Source organism: Sinocyclocheilus grahami, unplaced genomic scaffold, assembly GCF_001515645.1.
Source record: "Sinocyclocheilus grahami isolate Dianchi unplaced genomic scaffold, SAMN03320097.WGS_v1.1 scaffold828.1, whole genome shotgun sequence".
Lineage (NCBI taxonomy): Eukaryota > Metazoa > Chordata > Actinopteri > Cypriniformes > Cyprinidae > Sinocyclocheilus > Sinocyclocheilus grahami.
In genome coordinates this window covers 539,076-563,934 of record NW_015506007.1, presented here as the reverse complement: position 1 = coordinate 563,934, position 24,859 = coordinate 539,076, and the positions used below count along the sequence as shown (strand labels likewise).

The 24,859-nt window shown below is 37.5% G+C and overlaps 2 protein-coding genes across 8 annotated transcripts; both read left to right on the top strand.

Annotated features, from left to right (window-relative positions):
• The first annotated feature begins 338 nt into the window (after positions 1-338).
• On the top strand, positions 339-3,157 carry nfkbil1 (nuclear factor of kappa light polypeptide gene enhancer in B-cells inhibitor-like 1). Its single transcript, XM_016247251.1, has 4 exons — positions 339-969; positions 1,046-1,158; positions 1,309-1,417; positions 2,452-3,157. The coding sequence occupies exons 1-4, from the start codon at positions 696-698 to the stop codon at positions 3,033-3,035; spliced, it is 1,080 nt and encodes a 359-aa protein (XP_016102737.1). The 5' UTR covers positions 339-695; the 3' UTR covers positions 3,036-3,157.
• A 2,590-nt stretch (positions 3,158-5,747) lies between these two features.
• LOC107562586 (V-type proton ATPase 116 kDa subunit a-like) lies at positions 5,748-24,703 on the top strand. 7 transcript variants are annotated; one of them, XM_016247246.1, is made up of 21 exons: positions 5,748-5,852; positions 6,270-6,467; positions 7,514-7,592; positions 7,967-8,064; positions 10,918-11,055; positions 11,903-12,000; positions 12,107-12,233; positions 12,464-12,546; positions 13,275-13,368; positions 13,540-13,752; positions 14,867-15,017; positions 15,592-15,731; positions 15,855-16,012; positions 16,801-16,891; positions 17,030-17,148; positions 19,595-19,805; positions 19,900-20,037; positions 21,075-21,173; positions 21,265-21,382; positions 21,503-21,674; positions 24,197-24,703. In XM_016247246.1, exons 2-21 carry the CDS (start codon positions 6,351-6,353, stop codon positions 24,297-24,299), a joined length of 2,547 nt encoding a protein of 848 aa, XP_016102732.1. In that variant the 5' UTR covers positions 5,748-5,852; positions 6,270-6,350; the 3' UTR covers positions 24,300-24,703. The 7 variants fall into 7 exon arrangements, with proteins under 7 accessions (XP_016102732.1, XP_016102731.1, XP_016102730.1 ...); XM_016247245.1 differs by having other exon boundaries at positions 5,953-6,467; XM_016247244.1 differs by having other exon boundaries at positions 5,748-5,965.
• Positions 24,704-24,859: the final 156 nt, after the last annotated feature.

The following is a 24,859-nucleotide window of genomic DNA, read 5'->3' as shown; positions in this document are numbered from 1 at the left end:
GCAACGGCAGTGGGACAGGGAAGCTAAAGGAAGACATTTGTATGCCATTCAAAATAAAGTTGGTACAGAGAGGAATTGGGGAGGGACTAGGAGAGAAGAAATAGTGATGACAAGATTAAGAATAGGACACAGTCATTTATATAGTACATTACACATTATAGGGAAGCATCCTACTGGTTTTTGTGAATATTGTCAGACATTAGAAACCATAGAACATGTTATTTTAAGTTGCAGAAGTTATGAAGATCAGAGGAGAAATATGATGGAAGAATTAAGAAGAGATGGGTTGGTAGGGACAGGTATTAAAGATGTACTGCAAAGTGGGGTGATTAGACAAAGCAGGGAAAATATTTGTAATTTCTTAAGTAGAACGGGTTTGATGAGGAAAATATGATTGTGGAAAACAAGCTGGAGGAAATAAAATGGAATAACATCGCAGGAGAATAATCCAGAAGGTGGCGGTAATGCAACGCTCTTGGATGCAAGCCGCCGTTAAACCTCAAAGAAGAAGAAGAAGAAGAAGAAGGATTCCGGAAGTATTTTGCAGACGTACTGCAGTGATGTCGTGTAACGTTTGTTTATGACCGTGTTTAAAACGTTGAAAGGGCTTCTCGTGAACAAATGGGGTGTTAAAAATATATACATAATAGGCTATTGTCTAAATGTAACATCTGCATGTCATCTAATGAGTCCCGATGGTGAAAAGAAAACAGAGGAGAGTTCTGCGCTATGTGGAGGAGGGGAGCCTGATGAAGTTAAAGTCGTTCCTTCGTAAACACAAGGACCTGGAGCTGAACTTCACGCAGGGGAAGAAGCTCAGAAGCCCCCTACACATGGCCTGTTCGCACGGGGATGATGCAGTCCTCAGACTGCTGCTGAAACACGGAGCAGACCCCCTTCAACCCGACAGAAATGGAGACACACCGCTACATCTGGCCGCAACAAGAGCCCTCAAACACGGCAAAAGAGGTACGAGACCGTGTAATATCAACAAACTCTTTCTCCCATTAAACTGTTTTAATGCTGCTCACCTTATTCATCACAGCTTATGATGACCTGGTGGTGCCATTGCGAAAAAACTGTCCAGAAGCCATGGATATCTCTAATAAAGCAGGAGTGACTCCTCATGACCTGCTCCAGTGGATGAAGCCTGAGCAGGTGCTGTGAAAATAGACACTCTTTCCGTCTAAACTATTAAACTAGTAATTATTTGGTTATATTAAGGACAGGTTCAACAGATGGAGCTGTCATTTTTAGTTATGCATCTTGAAGTTAATAATATGTCTCGTGTTAATTGAACTGAAACAGGGGAACATCAAAAATGAATCCTCGCATGTTGATCCAGAGAAACAATGGAGAGAGAAGCTGTTGGGTGAATGTCAGGATGAGTTTTTTGAGACATTCGGACAATATGATGGTAAGCTTGAACATCCTGCGCTATTACTATTATATTTTTAGCTGGCTATTCCACGCAATAGAGTCTATTGAAAAATAATACATAGATTTATCAGTTAAAGAAAATTGAGATTATTTTAAAAATCTTGTTTGACACGTGTCAAGTTCTTAGAAATGTACTCTATGTATTCGTGTTGGTTAAAAAAAAAACTTCAATAATTTTTTTGAATATAAGTTTCGATTTCTAAAAATGTCATGTGGTGTAACCATCATGTATAAAATACATATTTTCTTTAGACCTTGAATACATGAGTGTACATGATCTTAATCATTTAGGTTTTGTAGTTTTTAAATATAATTATGAATAATTAACAAATATTATGAATTATTATTATTAAGGTCTACAGTGGTCCTCTCTATATCACTTTTTGGTTGCACCACTTGACTTTAATTTTGTGGAAAGAAGACTTTCAAATATTAATAAGGAGTCAAGCAGTTTTAATGATTGTTTTTTTTAAGATATACTAATAAACAATTTTTCCAAAGTACTAAAATTACTCCTTTAGATTTAATTTGTTTTCCATTATACTTCTTCACCCTGATAATTTTGATTTCATGGCCTCCAAAATATATAAGTTTATGTATAACTCTATATATAAAATATATTATATTCCAATCTAATTAATACAGAAATAATTTAATACAGAAATTAAAAAAACATGCTCATGAGTATTTAAGTCAATATTTGTATAAATTGCATTTGTATTGTATTTTTGTACAATACTAAATTATCTAAATTATAATTAGCAAACATTTTAAATATTTAAGTTACTTTAATTACTTTTTAATTATTATTATTATTGTTATTTTAAAAAGTTCCATTGACCATTATCTATTCAGACCCTTGAATGCAGCAGGCTGTGCAATGCCAGCCAATCAGATTCAAGCTTGCCAGATCAATAAAGTGAGCACTAAGCATCAGACAGTCAGTGAATGGACTGGTCCTCCAAAGCTGAGGCTACAGTATATTGTATGAATATGTCCTGTTCGCTCCAGATGACTTTGTATGGGATGATAAAGACGACGAGGTAGACTTCGGAGACTGGGCGGATCGGATCAGACGGGAGTATTTTGCCAAGCAACGGGCCAAAGAACAGAGGGAAGCGGCTTCTTCGGGTCAGAAGAGGTCGAAGCGGCGGAAGGAGACGGAGGAGGATGAGAGGAGTCGTAGGGAGCTGAGAGCCAGGCTGGAGCGGGAGCATGAGGAGTACCTGCAGCGTGCAGCTCGTAAGGAGGAGGAGACGCGGCAGGGGAGGAAGAGGCGCTATGAGGAGCGCTGTGCCGCCACGTTTCACAGCTCCTCGAGCAAAGGGCCTGAAGGACTGCTGGGATACGACGACATCCCTTGGCCCGCTCCTCGCGGTTCGCTGGAGGAAATGGTGGGTGTTATGTTGCACGGTGCTGATCGATCTGATTCGACTGTTTTTCGGAAGGTGCTCCGTCGCCAGCAGACCCTCTGGCACCCAGACAAGTTTGTCCAGCGCTGTGGAGGCCGTCTGCAGGAGTCTGATAGACAGAGGATCCTCGACACCGTCACTGGCCTCTCACAGGAGCTCAACAGACTCGCACAAAACCTCTGATGACGTAGACTCCTCTGATCTGAGCACCTCACTAAATGGCTTTCAGTCAGGTTTATTTCAAGCTGGAATGTGATTAACACACTTTTGAAGTGTCAAATAAAAAATGTATTGTCTTAGCTTAATGACATGGTTGCTTTATTGAAAGAAGAGGAACAATATTCTCTACATTAATTTATTACTTGAAGAATAATTTTAGCCTGACATCATGCCTGACGATTTAAAACAAAATCCTCATAATTTAGTGTCACAAAAAACAATACATTTTTATATTGAACACCTTTTAATTTTCATTATTTTCTTAAAAAAAGCAAAAAACTGTTTTTTTTTCCCAAAATGTTTTTATTACAGAAAAAATACTGATCAAGATTCATCTCTAGATTCATATAAATTTAGTGCTGCTATTAATGATTAGTCATCAATAATTCCCCCCCTATTTATTTATTTGGATTAGTTGATTAATCTAACGAATTCTTTTTGGCTCATTAAAAATTAATCTTGCTGCCGCATTCTGGATTAATTGTAAATGTTTGATAGAACTGGCTGGAAGACCTGCCAAGAGAGCATTGCAATAGTCCAGCCTGAACAGAACAAGAGCTTGAACAAGGATTTGTGAAGCATATTACGAAAGAAAGGGCCTGATCTTCTTGATGTTGAATAAAGCAAATCTGTAGGACTGGACAGTTTTAGCAATGTGGTCTGAGGAAGTCAGCTGACAAATCAATCATAACTCCAAGGTTTCTGGCTGTTTTTGAAGGAGTTATGGTTGATGTGCCTAACTGGATGGTGAAATTGTGATAAAACGATGGGTTTGCTGGAACCACAAGCAGTTCTGTCTTAGCCAGGTTGAGTTGAAGGTGATGGTCTGTCATCCAACAAGAAATGTCTGTTAGACATGCTGAGATGCGAGCAGCTATCGTCGGATCATCAGGATGGAATGAGAGGTAGAGTTGAGTGTCATCAGCATAGCAGTGATATGAAAAGCCATGTTTCTGAATGACAGAACCTAGTGATGCCATGTAGACAGAGAAGAGAAGTGGTCCTAGAACCGAGCCCTGTGTCACCCCAGTAGTTGGATATTGCGACTTGGACACCTCACCTCTCCAAGATACTTTGAAGAACCTATCTGATAGGTAAGACTCAAACCACTGGAGTGCGGTTCCTGAGATGCCCTTTGCCAATAGGGTATGGTGGTTAACCGTGTCAAAAGCAGCGGACAGATCCAGCAAGATAAGTATATAAAATAATAATAAGCATATAATAATTATCAGACATCTGATTATGTTCTATTTCTACTAGTATTTCCATTTACTGCTAATGTCTCTATTTCTACTTCTTTATGCTTCTTTATGTCTTTTTTGAGCATCTTCATGGACCCATGAGTGAAAACCCTAATGTTCATGATACTCCCATGCTCCACTTAATGATAGGTTCCCAACCTGTTTTGTAAGCTGAACCATTATGACCTAAATAACTGCTGAGATTTTGAGTAAACATGGTGAATTTATCATCTTCATATGCACCTTTATAGTAAATAATTTCTATTGTTATGTTTTTGTATTCTTATTAAGTGATGTGAAGTGATTAGGGCTGGGCCACATTCAATTCTGTCAGGCATTTTGCATATATTGCATAAAGAAACATTACTTTTGGATGCACTTTTTCATGACAGTTTGGCTTTTTTTGAATATCTGCATTTGCTTTGAGAAGGACATTTACCTGGAACCTAAAAAAAGTAAGTTTGTCGTATATGACGTCACTGTCACATGAGGACCATTACAATCTCATTGTATCTATCTGCTATAACTTGTTCTGCTGAAAACATTATATTTCACTGAGAGTTGGTTTTTATTATTTAAGAACCGTTAACAAAGTCTTGTTTTGCCTTGTAAATCTTTTAATTTTCAGGCATTTAAACAAAGGACAGGCAGATGGCCTGCCTCTGGTCTAGAAGAATATGGCACAGAATATATTAAATGATGATGTGGTTGCCAGATTGCAGAAAAACTTGATTACTAAGCAATAAAGACATTTAGGATTTAGATATATTGTTGTTATCAACTCAAATTAATAGCATTTATATAGCATTTTAAATGAGCCTTTGTTTATTATTTTTATTTCTTTATTTATTACGGATTTTTAAGACCTTTTTGACCTTTTGAGTGGACCTTTAAGCAGATAAAATATTTGCAAGCCATGGGTTTATGGATTTGTAGAATAGCTGTTCTTGTCATTTCAAATTTCATAATTAAGTCATTATAATTTTATTAAATAGTGTCAGTTAATGGAATATGGAGTTATTTAACACTCTATAAATAAAACTAATAAAACACTAAATAAAAAACAATGTAATTATTAAATACATCATGAACATGATGCTGAATGCTGACATTAATAAAAGTATAATGAAATGTTAAACACTCGAATTTTTCGTTTATTTTTTTTTGTGAATGTTTTGATTATTTTATTAATATCAATTTCTTTATTTATTCAGTTTTTAAATCACTCCGTAGGCATAGAGGCTAATTGCAGAACTTTAAAAAAAAAGGTGAAGTTGTGAATGTGTTTTATTTTGTTAAATGTTCGGTAGTCTTTCATGAATGCACATTATCATACTAATATATATATATATTTATGCTATGTTTCTATTTTTAAAAACTCTTTTTTTTTTATGTTTGTAAGTGCTAAATAGAAGGGGGATTTGCTAACAAAGTATCTGGCAACCCACAGGCGCAAGCTGTACACCGGCAGGGTTTGTGCTTTACGGGAGTGATCTTTTTATCATGCGATCTATTGAAACACCAAGCCTTCATTGTACATGTACGTTTTTAAGGCTGCATAGCGTTTAGCTGTTTGTTTGGCAACATCCCTTCAAGTAGCCTTTCATTTCTCACGTTATTTCTATCGTTTCAATGGCTAGACTGCAATTAAAGGTACAGACGCCTATCGATTATTATTGTCCTGCCTGCTAGGTAAGACACAGTGACTATTAACGTTACCTCTGCATCTTATTTTGTAGTATTTGCATAATCTGCATGATAATGCTGCGAATACTCACTAGGTTGCTAAAAATAGCATTTATAGGTTAATGATTTTCGGTACAATTTAATCTCATCCTGGCTCGATCAGACATCAGATCTTCAATAATTCATAATGCGCGCTAACAAGTCAGTTTATAGTCAAATGGAAATGTATTGAGATCGAATTTCTGTGTTGAACACTTGACGCTCGCGGCAGGTTGGTCGCGCTGTATTAAAGTGAATCGCAAAGGCCAGAGGCGGACTGAGTGATCAAGGTGGCCGAGAGAGGAGACCGAAGATGGGCTCGGGCTTTCGGAGTGAGGAGATGTGTTTGGCGCAGCTGTTCCTGCAGTCCGGCTCGGCGTACGACTGCATCAGCGAGCTCGGAGAAATGGGGCTGGTTGAATTTCGAGATGTAAGTTTGAACTCAACGGGTGTGTATCAAATCCTAGTGAGCTGCCTAGCTAGACAGCATTTCTGGGGCATCATAGGCGCGTTCCGAGCATAGACTGTATAAAAACAGGTCCCGAGTCACCGATGCTGCGTGCACCTGATGCCCCAAAAATGCTGTCTAGGTAGATTTTGAGCCACAGCCGGAATTCTCAGGGCAGATTGAAGTAAATTGAGTGTAAATGATCGGCATTACCTGGCAAGCCATATTTGTTTGCTGCGTGTCGCTTATAGTATGAAACGGATTTAATTAAATGCATGTTGAATCTCATGTTTAAGTGTGCACATTTTGTCCTGGTCATACAGGGAGGCTGATGCATGCCAGCCAGGTTAATGTCCTGGTTAACGCTGAGCTGGATCAATTGCTTGCTTGAAAAATAGAGCAAGTCCGTTTAAAAGCCTGTGTTTTCTATTCACCCTGAGGTTGTTTGACACTCATTAACAACTTCATGGGCTATGTATGTGTTGGTCACATATGTGTGTGACCTACTGTTTAGGTTGGCATCAGTAAGGGCAGCTGACAAATCAATTTTGAGATTTTGTTGGACCGTTTTCTATAAATTAAATTTTTATGCATGCAGCATACATTTAAAATGAATACAAAATGTTGGACCAGTCACATGTCCTAAGCCTTGTTGTTATTGTTAACCAAACTATTAAAAGTCATTATCAACTGAAGTGAAGCTAAAATAAAATATAAGTGCTTGAAATATAGTGCATGAGTCTTATAAACCAGTTTTATGGTGATTCTATGTCGATTTTTGTCCTTTTTGAAGCTGTAAGCTCCATTCCTCATTTATTGCAGTGACAAAGTTGTCAGTCGACTTTACATGAGGAGACTAACGTCTGTTGATCAGCCAAGCAGACCCGATTATTATGCAATGCTGAAATCTGAACAATGACCAAATATCATCTGATTAATGTAATGCCCACAGCCTTGTCTTGTTGTCTCTCGATTGTAATATGTTGTTGTGTCAAACATACAAGTCATAATCTGATGACCTGTTCCAGCTGAACCCCAGCGTCAGCTCCTTCCAGCGCCGCTTCGTCAGTGAGATCAAGAGATGTGAGGAGATGGAGAGGATTCTGGGTAAGAGATCTTTATTGAACACTCTGTAAATTTTAGGTCAAGCCTAAACCTCTCCTGCTGAGGATCTTTGAACTTCAAAATCTGGTGCTAAATATTAGGTACAATTACTTTCTTCATTTTGCGATACGGTTCCATCTTAGCCTTAGAGGTATGTTACACAGATGACAAAGTTAGAATCAAAAGATCAAAAATAGTATAATTACAATGCAGTTTTGCTGGAGTAACATAAACAAGCACAGAACAGACTGTTTTTGTACATTAGAATAGACTTTGTTCTGATGTGATTGCATTGTTATGCTTCTCTCACTGTTATGTTTCTGTGTGCTCTTGAATCAGTGTTTAAAACTTAATTTCTTTGTTTTCATCACCTATAGGGTATCTGCTGAGGGAAATCAGGAATGCTAATCTTGCAGTGCCAGAGACTGAAGTCCCTCCTGTTGCTCCTGCACCCAAAAATGTTTTAGAAATCATGGTAGGTGCTGAGATATACTGATATTGGCTGCTTTAGTAAGCAAGGTAAATGTGCCAAACAGACTTTTTCTAGTTTCCATAAATACTGTCTTGGGTCTGAGTTCTCTTTAAGCAAAATTAAAGGGATAGTTTACCCAAAAAAATCAGAATTCTCTCATTAATTACGCGCCCTCATGTCGTTTCAAACCTGTAAGACCTTGGTTCATCTTCAGAACACAAATTAAGATATTTTTGATGAAATCCGAGAGCTCTCTGACTCTGCATAGACAGCAACACAACTACCACGTTCAAGGCCCAGAAATGTAGTAAGGACATCGTTAAAATAGTCCATGTGACATCAGTGGTTCAACCTTAATTTTATGAATCTACGAGAATATTTTTGTGCACAAAGAAAACAAAAATAATGACTTGATTCAACAATTTCTTCTTTCAGTCTTTGACACGCGCTCACAAGAGTATAGTGAAAGATTTCCCCTCGCAGGTTTTTCACACAAATTTGCCGCATTGACCAACGGAAAGCCGCTGGGTTTGAAAGCGATTTCTGTGTGAGTTGAATTTCATACATTTTACATTTAGTCATTTAGCAGACGCTTTTATCCAAAGCAACTTACAAATGATGACAATGGAAGCAATCAAAACCAACAAAAGAGCAATTATATGCAAGTGCTATGGCAGCTCGGTTAGCCTTATGCAGGACACGTAGCAAGGCTGCTCGGATTGAGTTGGGCAGGTCATTCCACCAGGAGGGAACAGTTAAAGGGATAGTTCACCCAAAAATGAAAATTCTGTCATTAATTACTCACCCTCATGTCGTTTTAAACCCGTAAGACCTTCGTTCATCTTCGGAACACAAATTAAGATATTTTTGATGGAATCTGAGAGCTGTCTGACCCTGCATAGACAGCAACGCAACTGAAATGTTCCCAAGTCCAGAAACGTAGCAAGGAGATCTGTAAAATAATCCATGTGACATCAGGGGTACGAGAATACTTTTTGTGCGCAAAAGAAAAAAAAACTACTTTATTAAACTTTTTTTTCTTTTATGCACAAAAAGTATTCTTGTAGCTTTGTATAATTGTGGATGAACCACTGATGTCACATGGATTATTTTACAGATCTCCTTGCTACGTTTCTGGACTTGGGAACATTTCAGTTGCGTTGCTGTCTATGCAGGGTCAGACAGCTCTCAGATTCCATCAAAAATATCTTAATTTGTGTTCCGAAGATGAATGAAGGTCTTAAGGGTTTGGAACGACATGAGGGTGAGTAATTAATGACAGCATTTAAATTTTTTGGGTGAACTAACCCTTTAATGTAAAAGTCTGTGAAAGTGATTTTGTGCCTCATACATCGCTACACTATTGACAATTACTAGTGGACCTTTTCTGCAACAACAACAGTAAATGTAGAGCAGCAGAGTACTGTTTATGGCTACTCTATGGAATTTTGTGGGTGAAATCCAGTCATTTCATAGAAATCCGGGCAATTTCACTTTATGGTGAAACATTTCCCCACACAGTTTTCAGAAGTTCAATTTGGCTTGAAAGTGACTTCTAGTTGAGTTGTGCTTCATACATCACTACACTACTGACAATTGACTCTTCACAGGGAGTTTAACTGACAGGCAATCTGACCAATCATAATGTCGAATCTGCCATTTTGTCCAACAAACTTGAAAAATGGTGTGTATTGACGTCTTTTCTTGGTTGAAACAAGACACCTTTTGATGTTCATTCATGTTATTTTGTGCTATAACTAGTAAAAAAGAATAGATGATCGGTTCACGTTCTACTTGAACTGAGGCGCTACAGCGATCTGTCACGACACATTAAAGAGCCACAAAACAGCATCTATTGTTTGAATTTCTTAAAAAGGAAACAATTTGAAAGCTGAGACTTTTTCATACCAAAAGTTAACTTGCTATGTCTGACGGCGTGTTGTCAGTTTCCTCTTTTCTCCGCGATGTATTTTTCACTGAGTGAGAACATGTGTGGTGTGAGCGCAATGGCTTGTCGAACATAGCAAAAGTTACAAAGGGGCTCGGGTCTTTGCGAAGGGTCAGTTGACAATGGACTTTTTCTGCCTACAAAATTTTGCCGAAATTTCGCAAATGTAGAGCAGCAGAGTACTACTTAGTGTTGCTTTACGTAATTTCGTGGATGAAATTAAGTGATTTCAGTAGGAGGAATGTCAACAATTTCACGTTTAATTTGGCTTGAAAGTGACTTCTGTGAGTTGTGTTTCTTACATCGCTACACTATTGACAATATACAATGGACATTTTATTGTGGGTGCAAATTGAACCCACATTTCAGACCTTTTTATTGTGAGTATAAGTTTCTTTAATGTGATGCTCCTTGAAAAATTGCAGCAAGTATTACATCATATAACCTATGTTTGTGTGTAAAGGGTGTTGAAGGTTATAGACCCCTAAACGAGAAGAAAATTCCCTCCCATGCAGTTTTAGTCAATTACAGTGTATATATCTTTGGCCTGATGGCCATGTGCTCCGTGGTTTGTGGTAATTGATTGTATATGAGAACTCCAGTTCTCAGCGTCAAGACCCAGTGTTGGTAATTGACCGTGTCAAGTTGCCTAGAGTGATTGATTGTGTACAATGTGGGAGAGAAAGCTTTCTGTGAATGGGGGAATTGATTATGCATGGTGGATTCATCATGTGTGGCTTTGCTTTATAGTAGTACACTCATTTTTTATTGTGTTAAGTATTGTTTTGGATAATGTTGTGCTTTTGTTGACCTGGCGTGTGTCTCGTTTTGAAGGCATTTATAAATATTGAATGTGTAAGTGTGATGTGTTTTAACATCACTGATGGAAGGTCATGGGCTGTTGTCAGGAGCAACTGCAGAGGCTGGAGGTGGAGCTCAGCGAGGTGGCCAAGAATAAAGAGAAGCTGCAGCGGAACCTGCTGGAACTGACAGAGTACACGCACATGCTGAGAATCACACACACGTTCATGCACAGCCGCTCCAGGGTGAGTCTCCATTCACCAGTATCAATGTGGCCTGTGTGACATGATGTATAGTGACTTAAACTACTGTAATTGTGAGCGTACTGTGAGCAAACGCACCAAAGCTTTTGGTACTCTGGGAGTCACATGACATTTATGGTGCTTATGATGGAGAAACATACAAGCCACATCTTCTGGGACCAGATCAGCTTGGATCCAACCATATGTTTGTCTTATCTGCCACGGTTAGCTTTCTTTTGTAAAAAATGTAGGCCTAATGTTGACCAGTGGTTGACTAGTTCCATTATTTTTAAAGCATGCCAGATATCATATATAAAATTTACTGATGGCAATTGAAATGCTCAAAAATTGCTGAATTTTTTTATATATATATTTGATATAATACGATTTAAAAGCAAATAGATGAACAAAATAGCTGAAATGTAGAATTTTTAAATGATTATTTAAAATAACATAAATTGTGTAGAATTCACTAAAATGTAATCTAATACAATTTGAAAACAAAGGACTTGAACAAAATTTGCTGACATTTTTGGGAAAAAAAAAAGTTTAACCAAAATTGCTAAAGTTTTTTTATAATATTTGTAAATATTATCTGTTGACATAACTGTTGTTATGTTTTGGAATGAATACAATCATATATTCTTTCATATATTCAGTCAAATGGACACATTTATCAGCCAATGCTAATAATGGCCAAATTCTGGCTGATTATTAGATTTAGCTTATATATTCGTCAATCACATATTATTGTTAATAGAAACCTTCTGTTTGATGATTGCAATCTGTAGCTCTCAGATATTTGTTAAATCTTAATTGATTATGTGAATGTGGATGTGTCTGTGTTTAGCATGAAGCCCTGGGCCCTCAGTATGAGGAGTTCCTGTCTCTGGAGACTGAATCAGTGACAGGCTGCACCAGCATGCAGAGACTGGGCGCCAAACTCGGGTGAATCACAAAGACCCTCTAACTTACATCTTTTAAACAGATCAGTGTGTCTCGGTCTACATCCACACCGCTGTGACCTTACGTGCGTGTGATGTTTGTGTTTCAGGTTTATCTCCGGGTTGATTCAGCGGGTGAAGGTGGAGGCGTTTGAGCGCATGCTTTGGCGCGTCTGTAAAGGTTACACCATCCTCAGCTACGCAGAAGTGGACGAGAGCCTGGCCGATCTGGACACGGTATGCAAACTTCGTGTGTAAATGAGGATGCTGAGATCCACCAGCAAAGTGCTTTTTAATGGCTGTAGTTATATTCAAATGGTTTGGTTTAACAGAACATGCTGCATGGTGTGAACATGGCTCTGTGTTTGTTTCACAGTTTTAGATCATAGCCGTCTGCTGCTGCTAGAGCGTGCTAATATATTCAGAGCTTGTTTACGGAGAGTCTGTCTCGTGTTTATGTGCTACAGGGGGAGATCAGTAAGAACGTAGTGTTCCTCATCTCCTTTTGGGGTGACCAGATTGGGCAGAAGGTTCAAAAAATTTGCGACTGGTAAGTGAAAGTTTTGATGTTGATTCTTTTTATTTTAAATTTTTGGGGGCTGTTCGCACACATTCACGTTTGTGCATATTTTCAGAACTATTTGTTAGTTGCTTTATATTTTAAGCTTAACATTAATATAGTATTTAACATAATTCTTAACATAAGTCTGTCAAGTCTGTAATTAGTAATTACATTCAAGTAAGTATTAAAAATAATGCCATGAAATTATTTTTTTGCATCTATTCATTTTCTTCTACATTATATTAAAATCAAACTCATACATACAGTGACTTCAATACACTTTTTCTATGATGAGCAATTTCTGAATTTTTTTGTGGCATTGAGTCACAAAGTTTGTGGTGATTCAACTGTCCTGATATTATAATGAAGAAAAACGCCTGTATTTTGGCATAATCTATTATTATGATTTCTTAGGGGAAAAAATACCAAATGTGATTTGTTTATATTTTAAAAACTTTTGTCTGCTAAAACATCAAGTCATGCGGTTCGACCAACATGCAGAAGAAAACGGGTCAAAAGTCTCTTAACATATCAAATCTTTTTGAAACACTGGAAACAATAAGGTGCTATGGAACGACTAAAGACATCCTTTTGAAGTATATGCCCACTGACCATTATTGAAAACAAAATGAAAGTATTTTGCAGATGGCATATGTGAACATGTTCTGTCCCTTAGTCTGTCTGTCATATTGAATGTTGTTCTATGGTTTCCACAGTTACCACTGTCATCTCTACCCCCACCCTGAAACAGATGAGGAAAGGGCCGATGTGATGGACAGCTTGAGGACACGCATCCAAGACTTACAAAACGTACGTCTTCTGCTTCTCCGAGTGCCTTCAGAGTCGCCTTATGGGTTTGATTATCGGTTTGTCCTCTGAAAAATAATGCTGACGTTACCGCATTCACTGGAGGATTGGCATAATTCTTTGATCCTGCTATGTCATAATTAAAACGTTAATGAAGTGATGTTTGCGCATTAGGTTTTGCACCGCACCGAGGATTACTTGAAGCAGGTCTTGCATAAGGCGTCTGAGTCAGTGCACTCGTGGGTGCTGCAAGTGAAGAAGATGAAAGCCATCTATCACATCCTTAACCTCTGCAGCTTTGACGTCACCAACAAGTGTCTCATCGCTGAAGTGTGGTGTCCGGTCAGCGATCTGGCGAACCTGAGGAGGGCATTGGAGGAGGGCTCAGTGAGTAAAATCGTTCTCATTACACGCTAGTCTGATTTGATCCAACTACTGATGTATGAGAAGCAATTAAGAAGTTTTAATGTGCCTTCGAGACAATTACACAATCTGAGATAAGTGCTGTAACTGTAGCATCTTTAAAAAGAATAGTTCACCCAAAAAAGAAATCTTGCTGACAATGTACTCACCCTCAGGCCATTCAAGATGTAGATGAGTTGTAGATGTCTTGACCAGAACAGATTTGGAGAAATGTATGACGCTACACAGCTGATAAAAACATCACAGTAATCCACAAGTAATCCACACCACTCCAGCCCATCAATTAATGTATGTTAACTTGAAACCGTGGCTTCCAGCAAAATGCAAGTCCTCTATAATTTTGCTTTCTAAGTTGAAAAAGTTGTCTTGTCTGAATCAGGAGAGAAATATGCACAGATCAAGCACAGTTTGCAAGCGAAAATTCAATTCAAGTTTATTCAATTCAAGATTATTTGTACAGCGCTTTTTCACGATACAAATGTTGCAAAGCAACTTTACAGCAAATTAAGTTTCTACAATATTTAGTGGTAGTTTATCAGTGGTGACTGTCAGTTAATGTACATATGGCAGAAATGTACAGAAAAATCAATTAAAGACATAATCAAACAGACGATGAACACTGTTAACAGCAATTATTATATGATGCACTTCAAGCAGTTCTAAACTAATATGTGGGTGGATTTTGATGTGAGAGGAGGACAACAGGGGATGGACTTTTCCACTGGAGGAAGCGTTAATATATGGATTATGGACTATATTTTGATTAGAAGCAATGGTTTAAAGTTAAAATGGCTTAATGATGGAATTATTTCTTACAAACACACAGCTTTTCACTTCATAAGACATTAACTGATGGACTGGAGTGGTGTGGATCACTTGTGGATTATTGTGATGTTTTTATCAGCTGTCTGGATTCTCATTCTGACGGCACCCATTCACTGCAGAGGATCCATTGGTGAGCAAGTGATGTAATGATAAGTTTCTTCAAATCTGATCCAATAAAAGAATGACTTGAGGGCGAGTGAATTTTTAAGCAAATTTTCATTTTTGGGAGATGTATTCCCTCTATTCTTAATAGAGAAAAGGTGACGCCACCGTCCCTTCCTTTGTGAACCGTATCCCAAGCAGTGACACTCCGCCGACACTTTTGAGGAGCAACAAGTTTACCTCAGGCTTCCAGAGTATAGTGGAAGCGTATGGAGTGGGCGACTACAGGGAGGCCAGCCCAGGTGAGTGCAGAACACCAACTATTATTCACAACCTTAATGAGAAGCTACAAGGATTACATTGGAAATTAAAGCAATAGTTCACCCAAAAATGAAAGTTCTGTCTTTATTTACTCACCCTCATGTTGTTCCAAAACTATAAGACTTTCATCTGTGGAGCACAGAACAATATATTTTGAAGAATGTTCATGCTACTCTTTTCAGTACAATAAAAGCATAGTGACTAAAGGCTGTCAGGCTCCATAAAGTGTTCCATATGGTTCACCTTTAGCCATACACTACCATTTAAAAATACAATAAAAACAGATATTGTGAAATATTATTACAATTTAAAATAACTCTTTTCTATTTTATATATATTTTGAAATGTAATTTATTCCTGTGATCAAAGCTGAATTTTCAGCACCATTTCTCCAGTCTTCAGTGTCACATGATCCTTCAGAAATCAATCTAATATGCTGATTTGCTGCTCAAGAAACATTTGTCATTATTATCAATGCTGAAAACAGTTGTGCTGCTTAATATTCATGATTTTCAGATTGTTAATGAATTTTTAAAAATTTTTTCCCCCTCACAGCTCCTTATACCATTATCACCTTTCCCTTCCTGTTTGCGGTGATGTTCGGAGATCTTGGTCATGGTTCAGTCATGACTCTCTTTGCTTTGTGGATGGTGTTGACTGAGAAGGACCACAAGCGAAGACAACCAGGAAATGAGGTCAGAGTTGTAACGAAATTGAATTAAACTACAATTAACCATGGTCTAGCATTGAGTTATTGTGATAATGCTGATCCAAATATGTCATTTTTTGTTTCTGATTAAATGATTGTCTCTGTTCAGATCTGGATGACCTTTTTTAATGGGCGGTACATCATACTGATGATGGGATTATTCTCCATATACACTGGACTCATTTATAATGACTGTTTCTCCAAATCCCTCAACATCTTTGGCTCAGCCTGGAGCGTCAAGGCCATGTTCACACAGCAGGAGTGGACGTAAGACACAAAACGCACTTTTTAGGGTCCAAGTACTGATAGTTATAGCGCCACCAGCTGGCAGCCGGAAGTGTGGTACTAAAAAACCTTGAAAAAAATCCTTTTGTATTTACCTGCTTAAATGCCATTGCTTTCCCGTCATAGTGCTTGGGCCCGTCATTTCAGCTTGCAGCTATAATATCATTTTTATTTTATTTAAAGGGTTAGTTCACCCAAAAATGAAAATTCTGTCATTAGTTACTCACCCTCATGTTGTTTTAAACCCGTAAGAACTTTGTTCTTCTTCGGAACACAAATGAAGATATTTTTGATGGATTCTGAGAGCTCTCTGACCCTCCCATAGACAGCAAGGATCTTTACACGATCAAGGCCCAGAAACGTAGCAAGGAGATCTGTAAAATAATTCATGTGACATCAGGGGCTCAACCGTAATTTTACAAAGCTACGAGAATACTTTTTGTATGCAAAGAAAACAAAAATAACGACTTTATTCAACTATTCGTCTGCTCCGCGTCACCCTGGTGCCATTTTGGAGAATATCCACTGAACGTAATACAGATACATTTCCTACGTTGTTTACACTTTGATTTGAACAAAAACAGCGTATCCGTGTGACGCAGCTGACACAGAATAGCATACGCTGTTTGCATTCAGTGGATACTCTCCAAAATGGCACCAGGGCGGAGACGAATTGTTGAATAAAGTCGTTATTTTTGTTTAAACTATCCTTTTAAGGATCCACAATAATTATTGTACGCTATTGTTTTCCTCCTTTTACTCTGACACAGAAATGAAACTCTGCAAACAAATGCTTTACTCACCTTGGATCCCAACGTTTCCGGTGTTTTCTCTGGACCTTATCCGTTGGGCATTGATCCAGTGAGTGCACACTCTGAAGATTTATGAAGCACATTTCTGTGGGTGGAAGCCACATCCTGAAATGATACATTACTGCTCAGAGTAATTCACTGTTATTGGTTTCAGAGCTATAATTTGTCGTGTTCGATTGACCTGTAGATTTGGAACATGGCCGTGAATCGCCTGACCTTCCTCAACTCCTACAAGATGAAGATGTCTGTGATCATTGGGGTCATCCACATGACCTTTGGGGTGGTGCTCAGTGTCTTCAACCACTTGTGAGTGAGCATCAGATTATTTAGGTCTTGGTATATGTGTAATGGTGAAGGCTCTATTACTAATTATTACACGAAGAAGTGATTTAGCACAGGGGTTTTCAAACTGGGGTCCGAGGAAGGTTTTTTTTTTTTTTTTTTAGTATCATTGAGATACGGCTATAGTTTTGAATGGTATAGTTTTTATTGATGTATTGTTAATAATTTTTTTATTGGTTTTTATTTTTATATTTTCTGTTCTTTAATTTTATTTTAAAGTTTAGTGTTTCTAAAGATCTGTTTATTGATATGTCGGATTAGTTTCATTTTTTATATTTTCCACTCATTTGGATTTTTATTTTTTATTTTAGTGAATTTGTTGTGTGTTTCTGTACTTTTTATTTTTTATATATATTTTTTATATATGTCTATATATAGTTTTTATTAATTTTTGTTTCAGTTTGTTATTTTAGTACATCACATTAAACTAAATTAAAATGAGAAATGTTGAATGTAGCTAAAACAAAATAATACATTTTACTTTATTTCAGTAAGCATTTATTTTATTTCAAGTAGCAATTTATGATTTTAGTTCCAGTCAACTATAATAACCCATAATAATAATAAAAAATATTGATTTAATATTGATTTATGTATATTTATACATTTGTTTAAAGATATTTTACAGACATATTGATTTATAAATGTATTTATAATTTATTTATAAATAAAATGTTATGAATAAAATTATTTACTTATTTGTTTTTAAATTAAATATGTTTAGTAGTTTAATGTAATAATTTTTAACATTTACAGCATTTACATATTATTATTATTGTTTCATTTTACTTAAAAAAATCTGATCAGAAATCATGAGATTAATCGTGATTAACAGTAAGAAATAAATACCCAAAGTGCATATAGTGTAACAAGACAATCTTAGTGCTCATCTCTTCTTTCTTGTGATGTACATGTCCTATCGTTTTATTTTTTCATATAATCTTTTAATCATTTGCTTTGGATTCATGATTTAAAATACAATTTAGTTTTAGAAACAGTTTTGTGTTTTTTATATATATATTTCTGTTCATACTTCGCACAGTATAAATAGATATTTACACATGAAAAGTTCCATATAAAAGCATTCTCCGTGACTCACATAAAAAATTATTAGAAGCACATGAGCCCAACTGTGCATAATTTATCCTTACTCAAATACTCTCTGCATTAAAGAGGTGGTTGGCTGTTTTTTTCTAGGCTTGAATGTGTTTGTGGGGTGCAGTCTAACAGTCTAGTGTTAATGCTTCATTTGAAAAAAATTCATTATTTTTCACATAGCTTACCTTTATTCTACACCACTCTGTCCCTTCTCTGATGAACGCTCTGATGATTTCCTGTTTTTATGAAGCCCCTCCCTCAGAAATACGCATTGGGCTCAGATTGGTTAGCTGGCTCAGTGTGTTGTGATAAGCTAAACCACCAGTGCGTGTCTAAACGTCTCGCCTCAGAATGCCTCGCCTCCAGTTGTATTGTAAACAATGGCGTCGTCAATATTGCTTATCAATTTGAGCCTGAATGAGACCCAGAGAATATTAGTGAAGAGGATCGCGCAGAACCTGAGTAAGCACGGCCCTTACAGGACGTTTCAGAATGGTATGTTTTTTGTTTGTTATTGTCTCATACTTTTATATATGCTGTTATTTGTAAATGCTACTGCTTCTGTTAGCTTCTACTATACGGTTTTATCCTGATTAAAGCTTTAATACAGCAGAATACATGATTGCGTTGTAGCATTTTTGTAACAGTAAGAAGTGTTTGCCAGCAAGTATTGCTCGTTACCACAGCAACTGCGTGTCTCGTAGCTATGTGAAAAATATCAGTCTGTCTTTACCACTGATCTATAATATAATAGTCATTATATATAAATCAGTGGTCTTAACACATAAAGTGTATAATTGGAACACTTCATTGATGGAGCTGATGATCTGAATGAGAGACAGAGAGAGATGCAGAGCAGGGAACCACTGCTTTAGAACATTGATTTTGAAACTTGTGAATCCATTAGAATCGTTAGAAGACAGAATCGCGATTCATATATGAATAGATTTTTTTGTGCACCTCTAGTTTTGACGGCATGGCATCAACTCTTCCTCTTCTCTAAAGCAGCGCAACATGGCCCTGCCCCCTTTGTTGCATGGGTTTGTGATGTCACCAACCCAGGAAGTAGTTTGTTGTAGTCCCTACCAGCCATTTTTGTAGGCATTAAACGGCCATAATTTTAAGAGATATCTCTGTTTGCACTGAACTTTCAGCGCCATAACTTTGCAGATATTGTTTTATGCTCAAACGGCAACATTACACACTAACTAAAGTTTTTTCAAAAAATGGGAACCACCCCTTTAAGCTCTCCTTGCTTGTAAACTCTACATTCTGTCTAAATTCTGCTCTTTTCCTCTCTGTGTATTTACAGGCACTTCCGACAGAAGTTTAAGATCTATCTTCTCTTTCTTCCTGAGCTGCTCTTTCTACTTTGTCTCTTTGGGTACTTGGTCTTCATGATCTTTTACAAATGGCTGGCGTTCTCAGTGCGAGACTCACAGCTGGCTCCGAGCATTCTCATCCACTTTATCAACATGTTCCTAATGCAGGAGAGCGCCACTACACTAGTTTACCCTGGCCAGGTGTGTGTGTGTGTGTGTGTGTCTGTGAACACTAGTGTGAGCACTTCCTTCAATCTGCCTGATGTCTGTGTTTGTGTTAATCCTCTTGTAACAGATTGGACTGCAGGTGTTTCTAGTGGTGGTGGCTCTGCTGTCGGTGCCAGTGCTGTTATTCGGGAAACCTCTGTACCTCTACTGGCTGCATCATGGTGGGAAGAGTCTGGGGGTCCACAGGGTGTGTCTGTGTTCTTGTGTATGTATGTGTTCGTATCTGATGTCACATGATTTCACATGGTACATTCATGGTCTGTTTGGTCCTACTGGTTCATACTAAACAACTAGAGAAAAAGAAAAATGATTGCGACTGTAGATCTCTTTAAAAATGCTAACATTTTGCAATAAGATCCCATTAGCTGACATTAACAATTAGCAATTGTTAATGTTAGCTCGGATCCATTAAACAATATTAACAGAGACAGCTTATACATTTTTATTAATATATTAGTAAAGGTTAAAAATGTTTTAATTAACATTAACTAAGATTAATAAATGCTTTAGTTACCATGAACTAACAATAAAATACAATACTTATTCACACTTATCACACTTAACATTAAAATTGGTAATCAATATATTTGCACATTTAATTTTTAAATAAATGTTGAATCAACAAAGTATTTTGAATAAGTTAAATAATTTGTCTAATGGCATCTCTTTACTGCTATTATTGAGAATACTAATACTTTTGTTAAATGGATTCTTTCACATTTTGCATATTAAATTAGTTATTATAGCCATTCAAAAGTATATTTGAATTATTTAACATTTTAATAGGCAAACTATAAATTATCAGACAACATTTTCTTATTTACGTTATTATGCCCCCCACCAAAACACAAATTATTTAAATTATGCATCATAAAATGTAAAATAATGTTTTTCAGTAAAGAAGTTCCTAATATAGTACAAGAAGAATTTCTATATATAAGACATTCAGATACATTATGGTCAGGAGAAATTGAGGGAAACTCAGCTTAATTTGTCATAAAATATATATAAAATCACAATACAAAAAAAATCTTAATCAAACTCAAAATACTGTTTATTGTTTTTAATGATTTGGTGTGATATGTGACCCACATGCTTTAGCGAGATCAACCCAAATGACAAAAATGTAGTCTTCAGATGGATGTGCATGTGTGTTTAGCAAAATATATATAAAGATACATTGATATTTGATGGACTGGTTAAAAAGGGTGAAGATACTGCATCATATTACTTTGTGTGCAGGGCTACGAGAGAGTTCGGCGTGTGAGTGAAGAAGACCTGTCACCGTCTGTAGTCCATGATGAAGAGGAGGGACTAAGTGACTCGGGAGGGCCTCGGGAGGTTGAAGTTGACCTATCTCACATTCAGTCACCATTAAAACACAGATTTATCCTGTATGAATGTCACTAACAGCATGTTTGTTCACTGGCAGATTGATTTTGGAGACATCTTCCTGCATCAAGCAATTCACACCATAGAGTACTGTTTGGGCTGCATTTCCAACACGGCCTCCTACTTGCGTCTCTGGGCCCTGAGTCTTGCTCACGCCCGTGAGTGTCTGATTATACATACAAAACACATCAAAATTACGACACGCTTCATTACATCCTGGGCATATGAAACTGTTTTCTAGACTATTCATGCATATGTTGTGTGTGTGTGTATCTCAGAGCTGTCGGAGGTACTGTGGGCGATGGTGATGCGTCTGGGTCTGAGGATGAGCTCCAGACTGGGCGTGCTTTTCCTTGTTCCTGTGTTCAGTGTCTTTGCTCTGCTCACTATCTCCATTCTCCTGGTCATGGAGGGTCTGTCTGCTTTCCTCCATGCGCTGCGTCTTCACTGGTGAGCACACAGCCTCAGATACAGCCAGGTTTGATTATCAGAAATGGGAATTAAATTAAAAAGTCTTCTAGAAGAGACTTATCTTATTTTTCTTCTCAGAATACTTTTTTTAAAGGGATAGTTCACCCCAAAATGAAAATTCTGTCATTAATTACTCACCTTCGTGTCGTTCCAAACCCGTAAGACCTTCGTTCATCTTCGGAACACAAATTAAGATATTTTTGATGAAATGTGAGAGCTCTTAGGCAAGGCAAGGCAAGTTTATTTGTATAGCACATTTCATACACAATGGTAATTCAAAGTGCTTTACATAAAATAAAATAAAAACAATAATCACAACAATAAAACAAGGAATTTAAAAACTTTGAAAATTTTTATATTTTTAAATTATTTAAGAGGTTTAAAATATGTTGTCCTGGCTTCCCTGGCTGTTTTCCAGAAAGTCGTCCTTGGATGCTGAGTCTTGGAGCTGTTCTGATACGTCACAGTCTGTCTGTGATGAGCTCTGTGGGCAGGGCTCAGCCGTGATGGTGTCCATGAGCAGGGCTTGTTTTAGACCCTCTTGTTTTAGACCCTTTCAGGCTCTTAGACCCTGCATAGACAGCAACGCAACTATGTAATGTTCCCAGACAGAAACGTAGTAAGGACATCGGTAAAACAGTCCATGTGACATCAGTGGCGCAACTTCAGTTTTGCGAAGCTACAAGAATACTTTTTAATGCGCAAAGAAAACAAAAATTACATAATTTATTTAACAATTCTTCTCCCCTGAGTTACGTCTTCTGCCATTTTGGAGAGTACCCAAGAACGTAATCAGCGTTGTTTACGTTAGGAGGGGAAAGCACGCGCATGAACATAATCAGCGTTGTTTACACTTTAGGGTAAAGCGTGCGTATGTGTTGTGATACTCTCCAAAATGGCGGAAGACAGTAACTTGGGGGAGAAGAAATGTTAAATAAAGTCGTCATTTTTGTTTTCTTTGCACTCAAAAAGTATTCTCGTAGCTTTGCATAATTGAAGTTGAGCCATTGATGTCACATGGACTGTTTTACCGATGTCCTTGCTACGTTCCTGTCTGGGAACATTACAGTTGCGTTGCTGTCTATGCAGGGTCTGAGAGCTCTCACATTTCATCAAAAATATCTTAATTTGTGTTCCGAAGATGAACAAAGGTCTTACGAGTTTGGAACGACATGAAGGTGAGTAATTAATGACAGAATTTACATTTTGGGGTGAACTAACCCTTTAATGTTTTAACATTAAATTGGAAGTAGGTCTGCATAGTGAATCATATTTTAATCATGATCACGATTTCTGCTTCTTTTGATTTATTAAGCATAATAATCTGCAATATTTGCCCGCTATATATTTATCCTGAAAACATTTTATTTTAATTTGGCATTTGCATTATCTTGCATTGGTAAGAAGCCTCCACAAGCACTCATGGTTGCGGTTGCCAGATGTCAAGCACTTTAATCCCCTAATGAGAGATTTTCTCTTAAAAGCCCCTTTCACACAGCGCGTTCATCCCATAAAAGTGCCTTCTGTGTGAACGCAAACATGTCCCGGGATTGATCAAGGAAACGATCCCGGGATGGGGACCTAGTAACATTGCGGGGATCAGTGCTGGAACCCAGCCCTGTGTGAACAAAAGGCAGGACCAATGCCGTAAAGGGTGTGTCGTAGTGACGACGCATATTAACGTGCGACCCTTTTAACGGGTGTTTTGAAGGCAGATCAATGTTCAAGGTAAAACAAATGTGTGTAAACTGGATGAAGCAGAGATCAGGGAGCTCCTCACTATCCGGGCTGAAGCTGAGATCGTCCGCCAGCTTAGTGGAACGGTGCATGTCACATTGCCTGCCACATCCTAATGTCACGCGTCTTTACGGGATGTGTTTTAACGCACACACAGACTCCGGAAAATCACTAGCAGTGTGACTCAACCAAAATCAAACCATCCCGGGACACATTATCAGTGTATTTTCCGGAATCTCTGTGTGAAAGAGGCTAAATTTATCAATTTCAGCCCAGTGGTTTACTTAATCTTCCCAACCTGGCAACCATGCGTATGTGTGCTGTCTACCTTAGGGGAAAAGCGCTAATGAGCTAAAAACCCGGGCAAACATGCAAGTTGGAGTTTAACCATGTCTATTGAGATAATCTTCTTTAATAAACATGTAATACAGCCTGTTTTTCTTTCACACAGTCATCTGTGCTGTTAAATCTGCAAGCAAAGCATGCGAGTTGATACTCTCTTGATTTGTGCCTATGTGAAAGTGCAAAAATTCTGATGAAATGGAAAAAAATTATGAAGTTACAATAATCGTGATTGTGTTTTTTAGCTAAATATTCATGATTTAACCGTTTAATCATTATTGTGCAGCCCTAATTTTTAAGCTAATATTAATATTTTCAGTTACATTTAAAATAAAAAAAATATTTTAAAACATTATATTATAAAAAAAAAAAATCTGTATTTCTCTACTGTCTATTTATAGATTATTTTTTACTTTTTGCAGGGTGGAATTTCAGAACAAATTCTACAGTGGAACAGGAGTAAAATTTGCCCCCTTTGACTTCTCCCTGTTGCCCTCTGTCTTCGAGCAAGATGGGTTACTCTGACTGTAACCCACAACACTTTGAACAACACACACCGTAGCTTATCGTGACCTGCTGACCTTTGGGTACTGGACAATGACCCAGAAGTTGTAGAAGAAAAACTAGCATTCTTGCACTGCACTGCAAAACGTGGTCACGGTCGGAATCAGATCGGTACGCTAACCTGACAGCCCTATTTGCAGCAGGATTATCAGCTTTGGTTCCATCATGTGCTGTCATTCGAAGATTGCCAACAAAGTCCTGTTATTATATTTATCTTCAGAGATATGACTTGTATTTGGTATTGCACCTTCATAAGCATTTACTGTCATATCTTTTCAAAGTGCCATAACTATTTTTCAATGTACAGTTTTGTATGCTACACTGAAATGTACTTTTGCTTGCTTTAGCTAGGTCTTAGAAAAAAAATGTTGCAGGTACATCAAATTCTACAGTGGAACAGGAGTAAAATTTGCCCCCTTTGACTTCTCCCTGTTGCCCTCTGTCTTCGAGCAAGATGGGTTACTCTGACTGTAACCCACAACACTTTGAACAACACACACCGTAGCTTATCGTGACCTGCT